Source organism: Molossus molossus, unplaced genomic scaffold (assembly GCF_014108415.1).
Source record: "Molossus molossus isolate mMolMol1 unplaced genomic scaffold, mMolMol1.p scaffold_m16_p_31, whole genome shotgun sequence".
Taxonomy (NCBI): domain Eukaryota; kingdom Metazoa; phylum Chordata; class Mammalia; order Chiroptera; family Molossidae; genus Molossus; species Molossus molossus.
Window position 1 is genome coordinate 2376070 of NW_023425368.1, and position 16488 is coordinate 2392557.

The 16488-nt window shown below is 52.6% G+C and overlaps 3 protein-coding genes across 4 annotated transcripts in view; 1 reads left to right on the top strand and 2 right to left on the bottom strand.

Annotated features, from left to right (window-relative positions):
• Positions 1-440: 440 nt before the first annotated feature.
• ODF3 (outer dense fiber of sperm tails 3) lies at positions 441-3240 on the bottom strand. 2 transcript variants are annotated; one of them, XM_036281153.1, is made up of 6 exons: positions 3124-3240; positions 2500-2700; positions 2032-2133; positions 1740-1861; positions 954-1094; positions 441-569 (listed from the first exon to the last, which is right to left on the bottom strand). In XM_036281153.1, the coding sequence occupies exons 1-6, from the start codon at positions 3230-3232 to the stop codon at positions 480-482; spliced, it is 765 nt and encodes a 254-aa protein (XP_036137046.1). In that variant the 5' UTR covers positions 3233-3240; the 3' UTR covers positions 441-479. The 2 variants fall into 2 exon arrangements, with proteins under 2 accessions (XP_036137046.1, XP_036137047.1); XM_036281154.1 differs by lacking the exon at positions 954-1094.
• A 1483-nt stretch (positions 3241-4723) lies between these two features.
• Positions 4724-5881, bottom strand: SCGB1C1 (secretoglobin family 1C member 1). The gene is made up of 3 exons (XM_036281181.1): positions 5827-5881; positions 5045-5244; positions 4724-4756 (listed from the first exon to the last, which is right to left on the bottom strand). Exons 1-3 carry the CDS (start codon positions 5879-5881, stop codon positions 4724-4726), a joined length of 288 nt encoding a protein of 95 aa, XP_036137074.1.
• Positions 5882-9095: 3214 nt separating this feature from the next.
• LOC118643201 (protein-L-isoaspartate O-methyltransferase domain-containing protein 2-like) overlaps positions 9096-16488 on the top strand; it is a 51740-nt gene continuing 44347 nt past the window's right edge. Inside the window, exons 1-2 of the mRNA XM_036281166.1 lie at positions 9096-9134; positions 12965-13071. Of these exons, the coding sequence (XP_036137059.1) occupies positions 13067-13071 (5 nt within the window). The 5' untranslated portion in view covers positions 9096-9134; positions 12965-13066. The remainder of the gene's footprint in view (positions 9135-12964; positions 13072-16488) is intronic.

Here is a 16488-nt window from a genome sequence, read left to right on the forward strand (position 1 = left end):
AGGCTGGGCTTGCTGCCCTGGTGCTGCAGGTGGCCTCGTCCTGACACCTGGGTGCTGTGGAGGTGAGTAGGGGGTGGGGGTGAGTCCAGGCAGGCGGCCTCTCGGTGCTGTGTGGCCTGGCCCCAGAAATCACCTAGTGTCCGCTCAGGGTGGTCACAGGCTCAGGTGCAAATTCAAGGGGAGGAAGAGTACGTCACGAGGGGACAAGAGCACGTGGGAGGGGACAGGTGCAGGTGTGACCGGTGAGTCTACAACAAGACTGGGCCAGGGCATCTGGCCCCTTGGACCCTGGGCTGGAAAAGCTTGGTCCTCCCCGAAGAAGAGCCATTACAGTGGAATGGAGATTTATTATACATGTGGGCACGGGAGGAGACGAGATCAGCAAACGGGGAAACAGCGTAGAAAAAATAATGTCACGATCGTCCAGACGAGCATGCTTGGGTCTGTGTCTGGTGGGGGTATGGCGGGGGCGGGGCCGGCTACTCCAGGTCCACGATCAGGGGTGTCATGTAGTCGGAGTGCTTGATGCCGAAGGTGACGATGGGGGCGCAGGGCTTGGTCAGTGTCACCTGGTGAAGGACAGGCTGTGAGAGGGGCCTGCACCGCCAGGCTCTGCCCTCCCAGGCTGGGGCTGCTGATGGCTACGCCGTCCCTGCTGAACCCCAGGCCACCGTGACCATCACGAAGGCCACGCTGCCAGGTTTGAACACAACCCAGCCTGGGGTTGAACACTCAGTGACACGAACTGTCACCAGTGTCTGGGGACACAGCCTGCCAGCGTGGGGACAGGGCCAGATGCCGAAAATGTGCGCCTTTGGAGGTGCCCAGCACTGTGACCCCTGAAGGTTCACAGCCCTCACCCCACCCACTCTGGGCTGTGCCCTCCCCACCCCCACCCCACCTCATCAGAGCCTGGCACCCTGTCCCCTTGGCTGCACCCCTCTGCCTCAGACCTTCTCAGGGCTGTGAGCCCCTGGTCCCGGCTTGAGGGTCTTGTCCCCTGGGGGCTCCACGCGGGCAGCGATGGTGTACTGCGGGGCCCTGAGCTTGGTCACCTGCATGTTGCTCTGGTGGTAGGCTGCAGGACCTGGGGTCTGGGAGGCAAGAGAGGCTCAGAAGGCTGGGCCTGCTGGGGCGTGCGGTCCCAGAGGGCAAGGGGCCAGTGTCGGAGTGGGGTTCCAGGCCCTGTCACTGTGGTTCTGTCAGAGACTCCTTCTGTCTCCAAACAATGTCCCTCGTGGGGTTGAAGCCCCAGTGCTGTGGGGCCCTGGACCCTGTCTGTGTGGGACGTCACCCTCCACTCCAGCCTCAGGGTGGCAGTGGGCCCCTCCCCTCTGAGCCTGTGCGAAGCCCCTTCCGGCTGGGGTGCTGTCCTGTGGGCCCGAGGCCACGGGGGTGGCAGGCGTGGTCTTCAGAGCTCTTTGGCCTCCAGCACACGCCCCCCTCAGGGCCCCGGCTCTGGCCATTGCGTCCAGAACCATCCTCCCCAGATATCTCAGCTGATTTTCTCCTCCCCTCCTTCCGCCTGCCGCCCTCGCTCTCCACGCAGGGCTCCGTGGACCCTTCTCTGCTCAACCTTCCTCAGCCCCCGACTGTGACCCAGGCACACGCAGGCACCCAGGGGGTGAAGAGCTCAGGGGCGTCAGGAGGGGTGATGAGGCTGGTGGATCCTGGCTTCTGGGGAAGGGGACAGACGGACCCATCTCGGGGTGAACTCAGCCCCACTGGGTGCCCCTTGCCTTGTGCAGGTCGTCGCTGAAGCCGCCCAGCTTGCTGCGGCCCTTGATGGAGAAGGAGGGCTGGGAGACCTTGCCCACCGCGTGCGGCCCCATCACCACAGGCAGCATGTAGGCGGCCGGGCCTGTGGGGGCGCCAGCAGGAGCCTCAGGCTGGGCGGGGTCCCCACCCGGGGCCCCACCGGCCCCTTCCCTGCGGCTTTCTGCCTCCGGACACCAGCTGCCTGGCTGCCCCTCCCCCTCCCCACTGGGATCCCCACCCGGTTGGCCACGGGCTGCTGGGGCTGCGGTGGACCTGGGGTGCTGTCCACTCGGAAGGTCTTGGTCCGGGCAGAAATGGAGTGGCTGGGTGCTGAGTCGAACACATATTTGGTGGATTTCTCTGGGAAGTAGTCACCTGCAGGAGGGAAGGGGCAGAGGGGGTGCTGGGAGGGCAAGGACCATCCTCCAGGTGCCCTGCCAGCTCAGCGGCCTCAAGGGTAACCCCGAGATTGTAGGCGCCAGTCCTCTGGGCCCCACACGATGGCGACTGAGGTTGGTTATGTGGTGTCCAGACCGGAGATGCCGAGCGGGGGTCGGGCAGGGCGGAGGAAGCTCACTTGAGGGCTCAGGTGCTGAAGGCTCCCTTGGGGGGAGCAGCCCCTCTGCCCAGGCCTGATGGTCACCAGGAGGGTGCGGACGGCTGTGCTCCCTCACACCGTGGCTCAGGGGTGCAGTGGCCGCCGCAGGGTTGGGCTTAGCTGAGGCTGAGCCAGTTGCTCACCCGGGCCAGGGGTCAGCACGGTCTTGGTGTGGTAGCGCCCCAGGATGGAGAAGGCGGGGCCGGGGTCCCTGCCCGTCCTCAGTATCTTGGGGTTCACGCTGTAGCGAGGCCCTGGGGAGCAGTTCTCTGCCAGGAGCATGGGGGCCCCACGGAAGCTGTAGGCAGGTGCGCGCAGCTTGGTGGGCGTGTGCTTCGCGAAGCCTGCGGGGGCGGGGCTCTGAGGGCCTGGAGCCAGACCACACCTTCCCCTCTGCTGACCCAGAGCCGGTGATGCTGGGTCAGGGGTGAACCCCAGGCCCACACCAGTCCCTTCCCAGATCCTCCCCAGACCCCCCAGACCCCCCCAGACCCTTCCCAGACACCCCCACCCCCCAGACCCTTCCTCACACTCTCCCCAGACCCCCCACCCCCCCCAGACCCTTCCTCACACTCTCCCCAGACCCCCCCAGACCCTCCCCTGACCCTTCCCCAGACCTTTCCTCATACTCTCCCCAGACCCCCCCCCCCCCAGACTCCCCCAGACCCTCCCCTGACCCTTCCCCAGACCCTTCCTCAGACTCTCCCCAGGCCACCCCACATCTGGCTCCTGGCCCTCCCACCCCCTTCCAGGCTCAAGGCACCTACCCGTGGTAGGTGGAATCAGGTACTTGGGTCCGGGACTGCTGTAGAGGGCCATGATGGGCCCCCGCGGGCGATGGGGCCTCCAGGTTCCCACCCAGACTTCCTCTGCCATGGTCGGCTCTGTGCACAAACAGGACGACGAGCAAGGGCTCCCAGCCCCACCCCCGCCCCATGCCCCCCTTTGCCACCACGGATGGGCAGGATGCAGGCCTCGCACTCCCCAGCAGGCTCTCCAGCTGGGCCCACACCGCAGGGCCGTGGAGGCTCCTGTTGCAGGAGTGGGTTTGCTCTGCCCTCCCCAGTACAAGGCAGCAGCCTCAGAGCCTCGGCCCAGGCCAGGCCAGCTCTCTTCCGGGGACTCACTGACCGCCCCTCACCGGCTCTCAGGGCGTCTGCCCAGGCCCCTCCCACTCAGAGGATGCTGGGCATGCCAGGCAGGAGAAGGGGGCCGAGGTGGGGCGCATCTTGGCTGAGGCTGTGCTATGGGGTGGTGCGAGGGGCTCTTTGGGGAGGCCCTTACCTCTTCTGTCCAGGTGCAGCGCTCGGAGCAAGCTATGGACTGAGCCTCCTCAGAGGTGGTCCCTTCACATCATTCTTGGTGTCAGGGAGTTCCCCGAAACGGAGCATGGAGAGGAAGGCCTACCTCTCTCTCCTCTCACACCGGGGGGCTTTCCTGGCCCCAGCTCTAGAATGTGGCTCTGTGGGACGGTGGGTTCTAGATCACTGTCTGTGTGATGAAGACAATGGCCTCTCCCAGAGGGACCCCACCCTTGCCAGGTATGGCTCTGGTCCCGGGAAAAGGGACCGTGAAGTCCTGGGCCTGGTCGTGAGCCAGCTGGCCGAGGAGCAACGCTGTGAGGGGCAGAGCTGAACCTGCTGAGCCCTGCCCCCCGCAGAGACCACGGAGCAGGGAGAACAGGCAGGAAGGAGTCCGGGGATCAGGGTGAGGGCGGGGCCTCTGCAGGTGGGATCTGGAGGGGCTGCTGCTCTCCTGTGGGGATTTCCTAGACCCTGCTCTGTGTCTGGCGCTGCTCTGGCCAGCCGGCCCTCAGATTCAGTGTCCCCCAGCAGGTGCTGTCTTCTCAGCTCCCGTGGGGTTCATGGGGCTCTGGCTTGGGTGTCTTCCAGGCTCTTTCCTTGGGTGACTTTGGAGAGATTGCTCTCAACCCCCTGGACCAGAGGCATGTGCATGTGGTGTGTACTGATTGTCTCAGAACGAGAGCCCCTCCCAGCCTGGCCCCCAGCCTGGCCCCTCCCTCTTTGTGGGGCTCTCTGCCCATCCCTGCTCTGAACCCCATTCCTCCTCCACCTCCCAGCGCACACCTCCTCCTTGTCTTGCTGTGTCCTTTGGCCTCCACGGGCATCAGACTGGATTTCCACTGGCGGGTCTGCCCCTGTGTGGACTTACACATGCTGTACGTGTGGGTGCCTAGCGTGTGTCCCTGCGTGTGGGGAGACAGGAGCCAGAGCCTGAGCTGCAGGAAGCTTTATTGATTGAACAGTTGGGGACAGATTCACACTTGGGGAAACGGCAGTGGGTGGTGTGCCCGTGGCTGCTGGTGTAGCCGGTCCTGTGGCTGCTCGTAGCTACATCTGGGGTCCACTAGGCGCTGTCCTCACTGCCCAGAACTTGTACCTAGAAGGTAGACACGAGTGTGGTCTCGTCCCGGGGGACCAATCACGTGAGAGCCAGAGGTTCGTCAGGAAAACGGGCACAGGCTACCCGGGGGTGAGGGGCGGGGGGCGGGGGCCTGGGCACATTGCAGCTGGTCCCTCCTAGCAGCTGGGGGAGGGTGTGTGTGTGGGGGGCTGAGGGCTGCTCTGCAGGCAGTGAGGTCGGGATGTCACCCCTGCTGGTGAGGCAGGTCAGCGTGCCAGTGGGGTGCAGGCCTCCAGAGAACGGGCCCCCTCCCAGACACGGTACCAGTAGCTTGACCAGCTCCGCCTTGTGCATGGGCTGCAGGCCGTCTATGCAGGACTTGAGCTCGGTTATCGCTGACTTGGCATCTGCGTTGACGTTGTACTTGCTCAGGGGCCCCTCATAGAGCTCCTCCGGGGACCCCACCAGCAGCGTTTGTAGGAAATCCATGAAAAACTCATTGGTGTCCTCGTCTGTGGCCAGCCCTGTGTGGTGGAGGCGAGATGATGCCAAGACAGGGGGATGGCAGGACAGGGGGACGGCAGGACAGGGGGACGGCAGGACAGGGGGACGGCGGTCCACCTCCAGCCCCTAACCTGCTCGCGTCTCCAGCCCCAGTGGTCTCCAGACGTTCCCCATCAGTACCACCGCACGTGACCCCCACAACTGCCTCACCTCACTTGCACCTGACCTTCTTCATAATATCACCAAATTCACCTGCCCACAGACCCTGCCCATCCCCCCACCGCAGTTTTCTTTTCTTCCTTTGCTCCGTGTCCCTGGGTCACCGGGAAGGAAAGTCAAGCCCCCTGACATGGGAACTCCCCCCCACATGAGCTTGGTTGGCCTGGGGCTTGGGGTTCGGATCATGCTGAACTGAGGAGGGGACTGGAGTTGGCCGGGCCGGGGTTGTTGCCCTCGTCCGTGTTCCGTGATGGAGGAAGGGTTGGGTGCCTGGGAAGGTGGGCTCGTCCACTGTGAGGGGCCCAGGGCCTGGATTTCTCGCTCCCTAGAGCCCTCCCCTCTCATGACAGAATGTGCTGGAAGTACCTGTCGGCAGGACTCACCACAGGTGCAGAGCCAGGCGACAGCTGCCAGCAGGAGGGTGCTGCTCCCCTTCATGGCGCACAGTGGAGGTTCCTCCGAGCTGCCCGAGCTGCCCGGGGCCGGCTTTATGTCCTGCCAGGTGGGCGGGCTGGCCTGCCCTGCCCATCAGGAGGGGCAGGCGGTGAGGGTGTGTCCGCACTCGCCCTGCAGGGGGTGTTAGCAGCCACAGGCTTGGTGCTATGTGAGAGGTGGTTGGCAAATGGTTTGGGGGTGACTGGACTCAGGTGAAGGGGCCATGTGAGCCTGGTCCGTGAGGAAGGCCGGCGGGGGCCGGGATGCTGAGGGCCTCTGGCTTGTGGCTCAGGGTGGCAGGCTCTGGGTTGGTTCTGGGTCTTGCTTTTGGGGGGGCCCTGCTCCCCACCCCTCCACCTTTCTAGGGTGCTCACGGGCCGGGGTGTGTGTGTCCTGTCTGCAGCCCCATAGCTAACAGGAGGGACGTCTGCTGCGTATGCACATGAGCGTGAGAATGTGGGAGACGCTGTGGGTGGAATTGTCTGTGACACTCTTGGACACACAAAGGCACGAGCCACCTCGGCCCTGGCTCGGATCCAGGGGCTCAGGCTGGCCGTCTCTGTAGCAGCAGGTGTGGCCGCAGAAGGGGGCCCTCTGGGGCTCCTGGGGCCTGTGCACGTAGGTGTGGGAGCCGGACCCAGGGCTGCAGGAGACCTGAGCTGGGCAGCAGCACCCAGGGGATGGAAGGAGGGCCCGCGAGGACTGCGGGGTCAGGAAGGGCCATCCCTGAGGCCTGGCGGGATTACTGTGTCCTTGACGGAAGTAACAGGGGCCACAGATGAGACAGAGCTCCCTTCTGAGGCCAGTCCAGCCCAGGGAATCTAGGGTGTCGGGGAGACAGTCACGGCCCCTGAATCCCCAACCAGACGCCTGTGGAGCGGCCACTCCTGGTCTCAGGAGTCCTGGCCTGGTGCCTGCCCCTGCTGCCACCTTGTGGCTGGCGATGTCCTGCGGGCTGGTCCTGCTCACCCTGGAGGACCCAGGGCAAGGTTGAGCCATCCCCTCAGGCGTGCACCTCCCGGACAAGTGAGTGGATGGGCCGTGTCCATGTTGGGTACTGTGGTGTCCCTTATCACCCTGCCCCTTGCTTGCCTCCATCTGGCCCCGACCGGCACAGACCCCAGACCCTTCTCCTGTGCCTCTCTGGACACAGTTTCCCGCAGGCTGGGTGCCTCTGTCCTGCTCTGCGTCCCGTAGCTAACGCGGAGGGAACCCAAGAGGGCGTCTGCTGCGTGTGCACGCGAGCGCGGGAACATGGGAGACGCTGTGAGTGCAATCGTCTGCGACACACTTGGACACACGCAAAGTTTTAAATTTTTACTTCTACAACTGTTATGGATTTTTTCCCAGCTGTGGTCTAGGTGGAATTGGTGTGTGTGTGGAAGGAGAGCGAGAGAGATTGAATTTTCCGAGAGGAATAAATGTTTTCAGTACAACTGATTGAAAAGATTTGTCTTTTTCTAACATTTTGCAGTCTTTCTTATTTGAGAACAAAAGAAAAATAATTCTTTATTAAGAAATATGGACTGACCGACCAGTGTGGCTCAGTGGTTGAGCATCAACCCTGCACCAAGAGGTCCCCGGTTTGATTCCCAGTCAGGGCACATGCCCAGGTTGTGGGCCAGATTCCCAATGGGGGGGCATGCAGGAGGTGGCCAGTCGATGTTCTCTCTCATCAATGTCTCTATCTCTCTTTCCCTCTCCCTTCCTCTCTCTCTCAAATCAATAAAGAAAATATATTAAAAAAGAAAAAAAAGAAAGAAATATGGACTGTTTTAAAGGTGGGGAAACACAGAGACACTTGATCCTGGGACCTTAAAGATTGCACAGCGGCCCTGGCCCGTTTGGCTCAGCGGTTAGAGCATCGGCCTGCGGTCCAGAGAGACCCGGGTTCGGTTCCTGCTAAGGGCACGTACCTCGGTTACAGTTTGTCCCCGACCCTGGTTGGGTCATACGGGTGGCAGCTACTCGGTGTGTCGATGTTTCTCTCTCTCTCCCTCCCACAGAAATAAAAAGACTGCACAGTGGCCTGCTCCTGTGAGCTCGGCAGGTGGGCCCTCCTAGGGAGTCCTGTAAACGCTCAGCAGTTAGACAAGTTGGAAAAATGTCACCTTATTCATGCTAAACTTCTTTCAGGTTTTCTGCACTTACTTTTGCATTGCACATCCGTTCACCGCTGGTAGGTTCCAGCCTCCCCTCCAGCTGGAATGAGCCCCACCCTGGAACATCGCGGGGAGGGCCAGCAGAAGCTGTCTTTGTGGCCGTTCTAGTCAGCGTCTCTCTCTTTTTTTCATACCTGCCCTCTGACCATCCAGCATTGTGATGGTTTTCGGCTTGCTCATCGCATATTTAAAGGGATAACTGGTCAAGGTTGCTTGTGTCCTGTGTTTTTCCGACAAGGGGGTGCGTGACATGAACAGAGATGCAGAGTCCTCTGAGCGGGGCTGCAGGCAGCCCACGCCACAGCAGAAGGTGGCCCTCTGGGTGACTGTTGTGGCCAGTCGGGACCATGGGCAAGGGTGGCCGCATTGAGATAACACCAGACTGTTCTTTGGTTGCGTAAGGGCAGGACGATGATCTAACGGTGCCATTCACTTGCAGGCATCTGTCTGGACTCATTTCTGCTCTTGGTGCTTCTTTGGGTGTGAGCTGCTGGGGATGGGGCTGGTAGCACTGGTTACGAAGTCATTGCTCAGAACCGCAAAATCCTTCTTTCCATTGCTCTTGGCCGTGAATCATTTTAAAGTTTAATATGTTGCTCGGCCGGTGTGGCTCAGTGGTTGAGTTTGGACCCATGCACCAAGAGGTCGCCAGTTTGATCCCCGGCCAGGCGACATGCCCACCCAGGTTGTGGGTTCGATCCCCAGTGGGGTGAAGCCAAAAGTGAGGCCAGCAGTGTGACCTGGTGGACATGAGGTGGAAGAGACATGAGGTGAGGGGCTGGGGAGCAGCTGCAGCCGGCCAATCTGGGCAGAAAAGGGCACCCAGACTGTCTATGGGGTAAAGGTTTCAGGTCCCAATTTAAGTTCATATTTCTCATAGGACCACTTGTCTGTTATAATCTAGATTATGTTACATTTATAGACAAGTTTGGGAAGTTAATATGATTAATTGTGTATTAATAATATTAATAAATTAAAAACATTCTATTTTTCTTTCTCTTTTTTGTTAATCCTCACTCAAGAATATATTTTCTATTGCTTTTTTTTAGGGGGAGTGGCCCCAACCAGGACTGGGGATCAAACCTGCGACCCAGGTATGTGCTCTTGACTGGGAATCGAAGCTGGGACCCTTCGGTCTTTGGGCTGATGCTCCAACCGCTGAGGCACACTGGCCAGGGCCAGTATCATTATATGTCTTTTTCTCTCCAGAAAACATGATGTTACTTTCTGCTTGTTGAAGTTTCTTTTATGTGGATAGAATTTTAAAATTTCATTCATGCTGATAGTGCATTCTTGTTATGGTTGTTCCTAGGCCTTTTATCGGTTTTATTGCTATTGGGTCTTTTCATTGCTTATACATTTCACTTATTGTTTGTATACATAAAGGGTATTTATTTATGCATGACAACTTATTTTTATTTTTTAGGAAGAAACGAAGGAACAGAGAGAAACATCCATTTGAGAGAGAGACATCGATTGGCTGCCTCCTGCACGCCCCGTATTGGGGATCGAGCCCACAACCCAAGCCTGTGCCCTGACCGGGAATCAAACCGGGACCTGTCTGTCCTTGGGACTGAGTCCACTGAGCCACTCGGCCGGGCTGTCACTTTGACTTTATCTCTCTGTGAGCCAAAGCCGCTTTCTGAGTCCTGTTGCTCTTCTGTGCTGACCTCTTCTGTCTCCCTCTCCCCTGCGTCGGTGAAGGTGCTCCAAGCAACATCCAGCTCTATGAGAACATGCAGCTGGCGTGTGGCTTGGCACTGGAGTGGCGTCCTGGACGTACAGGGGCTGCGGCTTCAGCCAGCAGCCAGGGCGCAAGGGGGAGCAACTGATCCCCGTTTCTCTGTCTCCCGCCTTTCCTCCTGGTGAAGATTAGAGGGAAAAAGCCCCTGAAACATAGATAGTTTAAGAGTGGAAAAACAGAGAGAAATGTAATGTGAGGAGGTGGAAAAAATGCTTTCGTCAGTTTTAACATTATTAATGATTAAATAAAATGGTAACAGCATTCTTAGCATTTAAAATAAGTTCAGGGTCTGGAGGCTTGGCGTCAGGAGTCTCATGTGAATGTAGTTGTGTCTCATGTGGTAACACGAGCAACCGACAATGTGGCAGATGTTACAGTTTCAAAGAAGGAAACTTTACAGGCTGAGTTCTGGAAACTCAAAGAGCAAGGTGATTGATTTTTGGTTACAATGTAGAACATTTTTATTTTATTTTATTCTATCCTCACTCGAGGACTTTTTTCCTTTTTTGTTCAGATTGAGTGGGAGGGAGAGAGAGAGAGAGAGAGAAACATCGACGTGAAAGGGACACATCAACTGGTTGCCACCCACACGACCCCACCAGGGCCGGGGACAAACTACAACTGAGGTACGTGCCCTTAGCGGGAACCGAACCCGGGACTCTCTGGTCCGTGGGCCGACGCTCTAACCGCTGAGCCAAACCGGCCAGGGCTGGAGCAGTTTTTGAAGAGTGGTCTCTGGGCAAGGAGAAGAAAAGCAGTCATCAGATGCCTGCAGTGGCTCGTCATCTGGTTCCATCTCCTGGGGAGTCAGATACTCTTTCCAGGGCCCCTGAGTTTCCTCTCTGACCCACGTGGTGCTTGTGCCTTCAGCCTGTGGTGCTGGCATCCACTGAATGCCTGGGTCAGCGTGGCCTTGTCAGGACCCAGCCAGAGACACCTCTCCCTGCTTCAGGTGGTGGTGTTCTGCTGAGGGTCCAGTTCCCCTCAGGGACACCCAGGGGCATCGCCATGGGACCAGGCGTCACCATAAACCTTGAGGAAAAGATGAGGCAGAAAGAGTGTCAGTTGCCCTGGCCAGTTTGGCTCAGCGGTTAGAGCGTCGGCCTGCGGTCCAGAGAGACCCGGGTTCGGTTCCCACTAAGGGCATGTACCTCGGTTGCAGTTTGTCCCTGGCCCTGGTTGGGTTGTGTGGGTGGCAGCCACTCGATGTGTCCCTTCACATCGATGTTTCTCTCTCTCTCTCCCCCTCCTGCTCTATCTGAACAAGAAATGAAAAAGTGTCCTCGGGTGAGGATAAAAAGAAAAAAGAGTGTCAGTCTCCAGGGGACCAGCAGAGGGCGGGCTCGGTGTGGAAAATTGTGTGTGTTATCTTAGTTTACTGTGTATGGTCATATAGTGACAATTTGGGTGAGGGTTAGGGTTACTGAGTATAGCTTTATTTATGTGTGATTCATATTATGGGGAATGAAAGACATTTGGGACTTAGCAAACCTGTTCTGTGGACCATTTAACAAACGGTGCTATGAGAAAGTACACGTCTAGGAATTAATTTGTTCATAAATTTACCCATCTAAAGAATACTGATATGACAGACTATTCACAATTTCTTATGAAGGGGTCAAAGTCCTGCCCCCCTCACGCTGCTTTTTGGAATATTGATTTCAAGCTGTTTATCAAGGAGGAAGACTCAGAAAGAACCTTTGACCCCCACCCCTTTCCGGCCCAAAGAAATGCTCTTCCTGCTTCCCCCTAGTGTTCATCTTAGGAATGGCACCTATCGGCTGAGCATCTGGTCCTATCATTTTGCAATGATTCCTTGAAGGACAACGAGGCACCTTATCATCCGTAGCTCAGAATGTCTTGTACACCATGTTCTTTCTCTCTCTCTCTCTCTCTCTCTCTCTCTCTCTCTCTCTCTCTCTCCCCCCCCTTTTTAAAAAATAAATTCCAGTTCTTCCTTAAAAAGAATTTTTTAAAATTGATTTTAGAGAGAGAGAAAAGGAGAGGGAGATAGCAATATTGATGAGAGAACATCAGTTGGCTGCTTCCTGCATGCCCCCCACTGGGGATCGGGCCCACAACCTGGGCATGTGTCCTGACTGGGAATTGAACCAGCAACCTCTTGGTGCATAGGTCCACACTCAACCCCTGAGCCACACCAGCTGGGCTTAAAGAGAGATTTTTTATCTCTCACCTTTCCATTTGTCTTTAGACAGAGTGGGAGGGAGAGAGAGAAAGAAACATTGATGCAAAAGAGACACATTGACTGGTTGCTTCCCGCACGACCCCAACCAGGGCCGGGGACCCAACCGCAACCGAGGTACATGCCCTTGATTGGGATTGAACCCGTGGCTCTGGTCTGTGGGCTGACGCTCTAACCGCTGAGCAAAACCAGCCAGGGCTACCCATGTTTTCTTTCTGTGTTTGAGTCTCTCATGTATGTGAGGTTCACATACATACATATGTATGTCCTAAAGTTTTTTTTTCTTTCCTGTTGCTAATCTGTGTCATATGAATGTGATTATTAAACCAGAAAAGAACCTTGAGTTTAGAGGGAAGTTTGTTTCTCTTCCACATAAGTAAGTAATAAGATATTTTGTGGAATGTAAATTTTGAAAGTACATCTACTCGAATCTGTCTTGAAATACGATTTAACAGTTTAAAGTAACATTCTCTGAAGTGAATGATTTTATCATTGAAATATAGAACAGTCTACTAATTTTGCTTCTGGATGTAAGACTTTTATTTCTCATTCCAAGATGGGAATAATGAGGACCAAAATTTTGCATTTTGCACTAGTTAAGAAAAAGAAGCTGGGAAAGCACCTATAATTCTCTCCCTCTTCCTGAGAGAGTTCAGTGGAAAAACCAGGTTTTAGGAAGGGGACATAAGCATTACTGCCTGAGCTTCAGACATTAAGGCTCCAAGCAGGAGCCTTTGACCACCCCACACCCCACGTCCTATTGCTTTTGGGATTGCTGTGGAAAGATAACCTGCCAAGTGCGCTGCACTTTTCCTAAAAAAAACCTGCAGTTCACCCTGCTTCTCCATTTTACATACCAAATATTTCCTCACTCTTTATGGTATTTATTTGTATGTTAATTAATGAAGCAGAATAGAAGGTTTAGTAATTGTCCTAAATCCATAGGTAACTTTTATATGTTAATGATGTCTCCTTAGGTCAGTTGTAAAGTTACTCATTATAAAATAAATGGTGTTGGGACACAGGCAAACAGCCAACTACCAGCAGGATTGTTTCCTGAATCAAGAGGCACGGAGGACATGAGGTGAGCATTTCCTGTGGGACCACTTTTCCCGAGCACATTCTCCAGGCTGAACCCAGAGTCCCCGAGTCCCCAAGGACACTGCTTACCCAGGCAGCTCACCTGAGCATTCTGAGGTCCAACCTCACGGTCTCTCTGGAGGCAGAGGTCACAACTAGCCTGGGTCCTTCAGCAAGGAATGTTCTAAGCGATAAAATTAGGAAATTTTACAAGTGACAAAATGAAGGCTTTTAGACGTTTGTTCCCTGTTCAAAATGTTAGAATCAGTCTCATAAATTCCAGAGGCCAAAGCTCACAACTTCTGCAACTTCATGGGAAGACGTGCAAACCAGAGAAGTAGCCACTCCGAGCTACACAACCAGGAAGAGTTTTGATTCTCTTCAGACTGACAAGAGACCAGGCTGGGTGAGCAGAGGATTCCAGTGTGGTCACCACAACACTTAAGCTTATTATTTTTAAAGTATTTCATGTCTTCCTCTAGTACTTTTTTCTAAAAGAAAAATGGCTTTGTTTTTTTTTACAGGCTACTTAAAGAATACAGGTGAACAAAATTTATCCAAAATTCTACCCCAAGAAGTAAAACAACTGACATGATTTTAAGAATATACTCCTCCAGACATTTCTACATTCCCATTTCCTTTCTTCTACTTTATAATGATTTAATTTACTATTTTAGGTCCTTAATATCGATGCAAAACTTGTGTTTTCAGCTTTTCTAATATGGGCATTTAAGGATGCACATTTTTTTCATAAGTTTTGGTGTGTAGTACTTTTATTATAATTTAGTTCAAATTATTTTCTAGCTCCAATGCTGATTTATTTTTGGTGTTATTTAGAAGTGTCTTTCATAACTTTTAAATATAAGAAGTTTCTAATTACCTTTTTATTCATGGTTTCTCGATTAACTGCAATGAAAACAAGAAACATGGTTTATATTATTGCAACCCTTTGAATTTTGTTGAAACCTGCTTTATCATGCAATATGGTCACCCTTAACAATGTTCCAAGTGTGATTCTCTGCTGCCATCTCGTGTGCATCTTGGGAATGACAACTCAGTGCGTGTCTACATGCCTCGTGAATTTGTATTTAGGAATATTAGTTGCAATTTGCTGCCATGTGAAGTTTTTATATCGTCACCGATATTTTTGTTGTAGTCTATTGTTTAAAAAAAAGGTGTGGTCTTTTCCTAGATGAAAGATGTGTTGAATCTAGTAGGATTAAAAATTTGTTTATTTTCCTTGTAGCTCCGTTTTGATATAATTAGAGTTTATGTTATAAAGTGAGTACAAATTTTGAACTTTCTGGTAAATTAAACTTAGAGATATGACATGTTCTTTAATTCTAGTAAAGCTTTTTGTCTTAAAGCCTACTGTATGTTACTCTATAATTTTCATTTGGTTTATGTTTTCCTAATGCAGGGTGGGGCAAAAGTAGGTTTACAGTTGTTTGTATGGAAAATAGTACAATAATTAATAAATAAAAACCAACAACAAACTCTGTTTTATGTACTCAGAAGTGTAAACCAACTTTTTCTCATCCTTTTGCTTTCAGTGTTTTTGAACCTTATGTTTGAAGGACCTCAATTTTTTATATTAGTAATGAGTCTCATTAAAGTCCATAAGAAATTGAGTTTTGTGGAGGGTAAGATGTAGCATTCAATATTTCTTCAATTTATTTTTCTCCCAGTATGTGTTATACAGTGTATATTATTTTCACTGATCTAAGGAGTCATCTTATACAACATTTCCACATAAATGTTCTTCTCCTACTAGACCTTCTATTCTGTTTCATCAGGTCATCCATTCATGGGGCAATACCCTGCTGTTTTTAGTTATTGCAGCTTTATTATTAATTAAAAAAATTTTCCCCCTTTATTGATTTCAGAGCGAGAGGAAGAGAGAGGGAGAGAGAGATAGAAACATCGATGAGAGAGAACATCGATTGGCCGCCTCCTGTGTGTCCCCACTGGGGATTGGGTCCACAACCTGGGCATGTGTCCTGACTGGAAATCGAACTGGTGACCTCTTGGTGCATGGGTCGACACTCAACCACTGAGCCACACTGGCTGGACTTATTATTATTATTTTAACTCATCTTTATTGTTGAATGTATTATAGATGTCCCCCCTTTGACCCCCTCTTCCCCACTCCTGCCCCCTCCTGCCTTCCCCACACTATTGTCAGTGTCCATTGCTTATGCAGATATGCATAGAAGTTCTTTGGTTTATCTCATTCTGCTCTCCCTCCCCCCTACCCTTTGAGGTTCCTCAGTCTAACAACTAATTTGTACTTCTTAATCCATTCATCTTTTTCACCCAGCTCCCCAGCCCCCGCCCATCTGGCAAGAAAGTTCTCTGTATCTATGAGTCTGTTTCTGTTCTGCTTGCTCATTTTGTTTGTAAATTCAATTGTTGATAGATATGTATTAATTGCCATTTTATTGTTTATACTTTTGTTCTTCTTCTGCTTCCAGAAGACCCTTCAACATTTCATGTAATATTGGTTTGGTGGTGATGAACTCCTTTAGCTTTTTCTTGTCTGGGAAACTCTTGATATGTCCATCAATTCTAAATGATAGCTTTGCAGGGTAGAGTAATCTTGGTTGTAGGTTATTAATTTTCATCACCTTAAATATCTCTTGCTACTCCCTTCTGGCCTGCAAAGTTTCTTTTGAGAAATCAGCTGACAGTCTTATGGGAACTCCCTTGTAGGTAACTAACTGCTTTTCTCTTGCTGCTTTTAAGATTCTCTCTTTATCTTGAACCTTTTGCATTTTGATGATGATGATGTGTCTTGGTGTGGGCCTCTTGGGGTTCATCTTGTTTGGGACTCTCTGTGCTTCCAAGACTTGTATGTCTGTTTCCTTCACCAAATGAGGGAAGTTTTCTGTCATTATTTTTTCAAATAGGTTTTCAATTTCTTGTTCTCTCTCTTCTCCTTCTGGCACCCCCAAGAGGTGAATGTTGGCCCGCTTGAAGTTGTCCCAGAGGCTCCTTACACTATCCTCATTTTTTTGGATTCTTTTTTCTTTTTGCTGTTCTGATTGGTGTTTTTTGCTTCCTTATATTCCAATTCGATGATTTGCTTCTTGGCTTTACCTACTCTACTATTGATTCCCTGTACATTATTTTTTATTTTAGTTAGTGCATCCTTCATTTCTGACTGGTTCTTTTTTTTTTTTTTTATGTTGTTGATGTTCTCACTAAGTGTCTTGGAGGTCTCACCAAGTTCCTTGAGCAACCTTATAACCAGTGTTTTGAACTCTGCATCTGACTGATTGCTTATCTCCATTTAATTTAGTTCTTTTCCTGGAGTTTTGTTCTTTTCATTCATTTGGGACATGTTTCTTTGTCTCTTCATTTTGGCTGCTTCTCTGTGATTGTTTCTATGTAGAGTTGCTATGTCTCCTAGGCTTCATAG

Coding starts and splice junctions, on each gene's coding strand:
- ODF3 (XM_036281153.1), bottom strand. CDS start 3,232: ATGGCAGAGGAAGTCTGGGTGGGAACCTGGAGGCCCCATCGCCCGCGG. Junction 2,701..3,123: donor CCTGATTCCACCTACCACGG/GTAGGTGCCTTG, acceptor CCGCCCCCGCAG/GCTTCGCGAAGCACACGCCC. Junction 1,095..1,739: donor TCAGCGACGACCTGCACAAG/GCAAGGGGCACC, acceptor CTTGCCTCCCAG/ACCCCAGGTCCTGCAGCCTA.
- SCGB1C1 (XM_036281181.1), bottom strand. CDS start 5,881: ATGAAGGGGAGCAGCACCCTCCTGCTGGCAGCTGTCGCCTGGCTCTGC. Junction 5,245..5,826: donor CGCCTGGCTCTGCACCTGTG/GTGAGTCCTGCC, acceptor TCCACCACACAG/GGCTGGCCACAGACGAGGAC. Junction 4,757..5,044: donor CGGAGCTGGTCAAGCTACTG/GTACCGTGTCTG, acceptor TCTACCTTCTAG/GTACAAGTTCTGGGCAGTGA.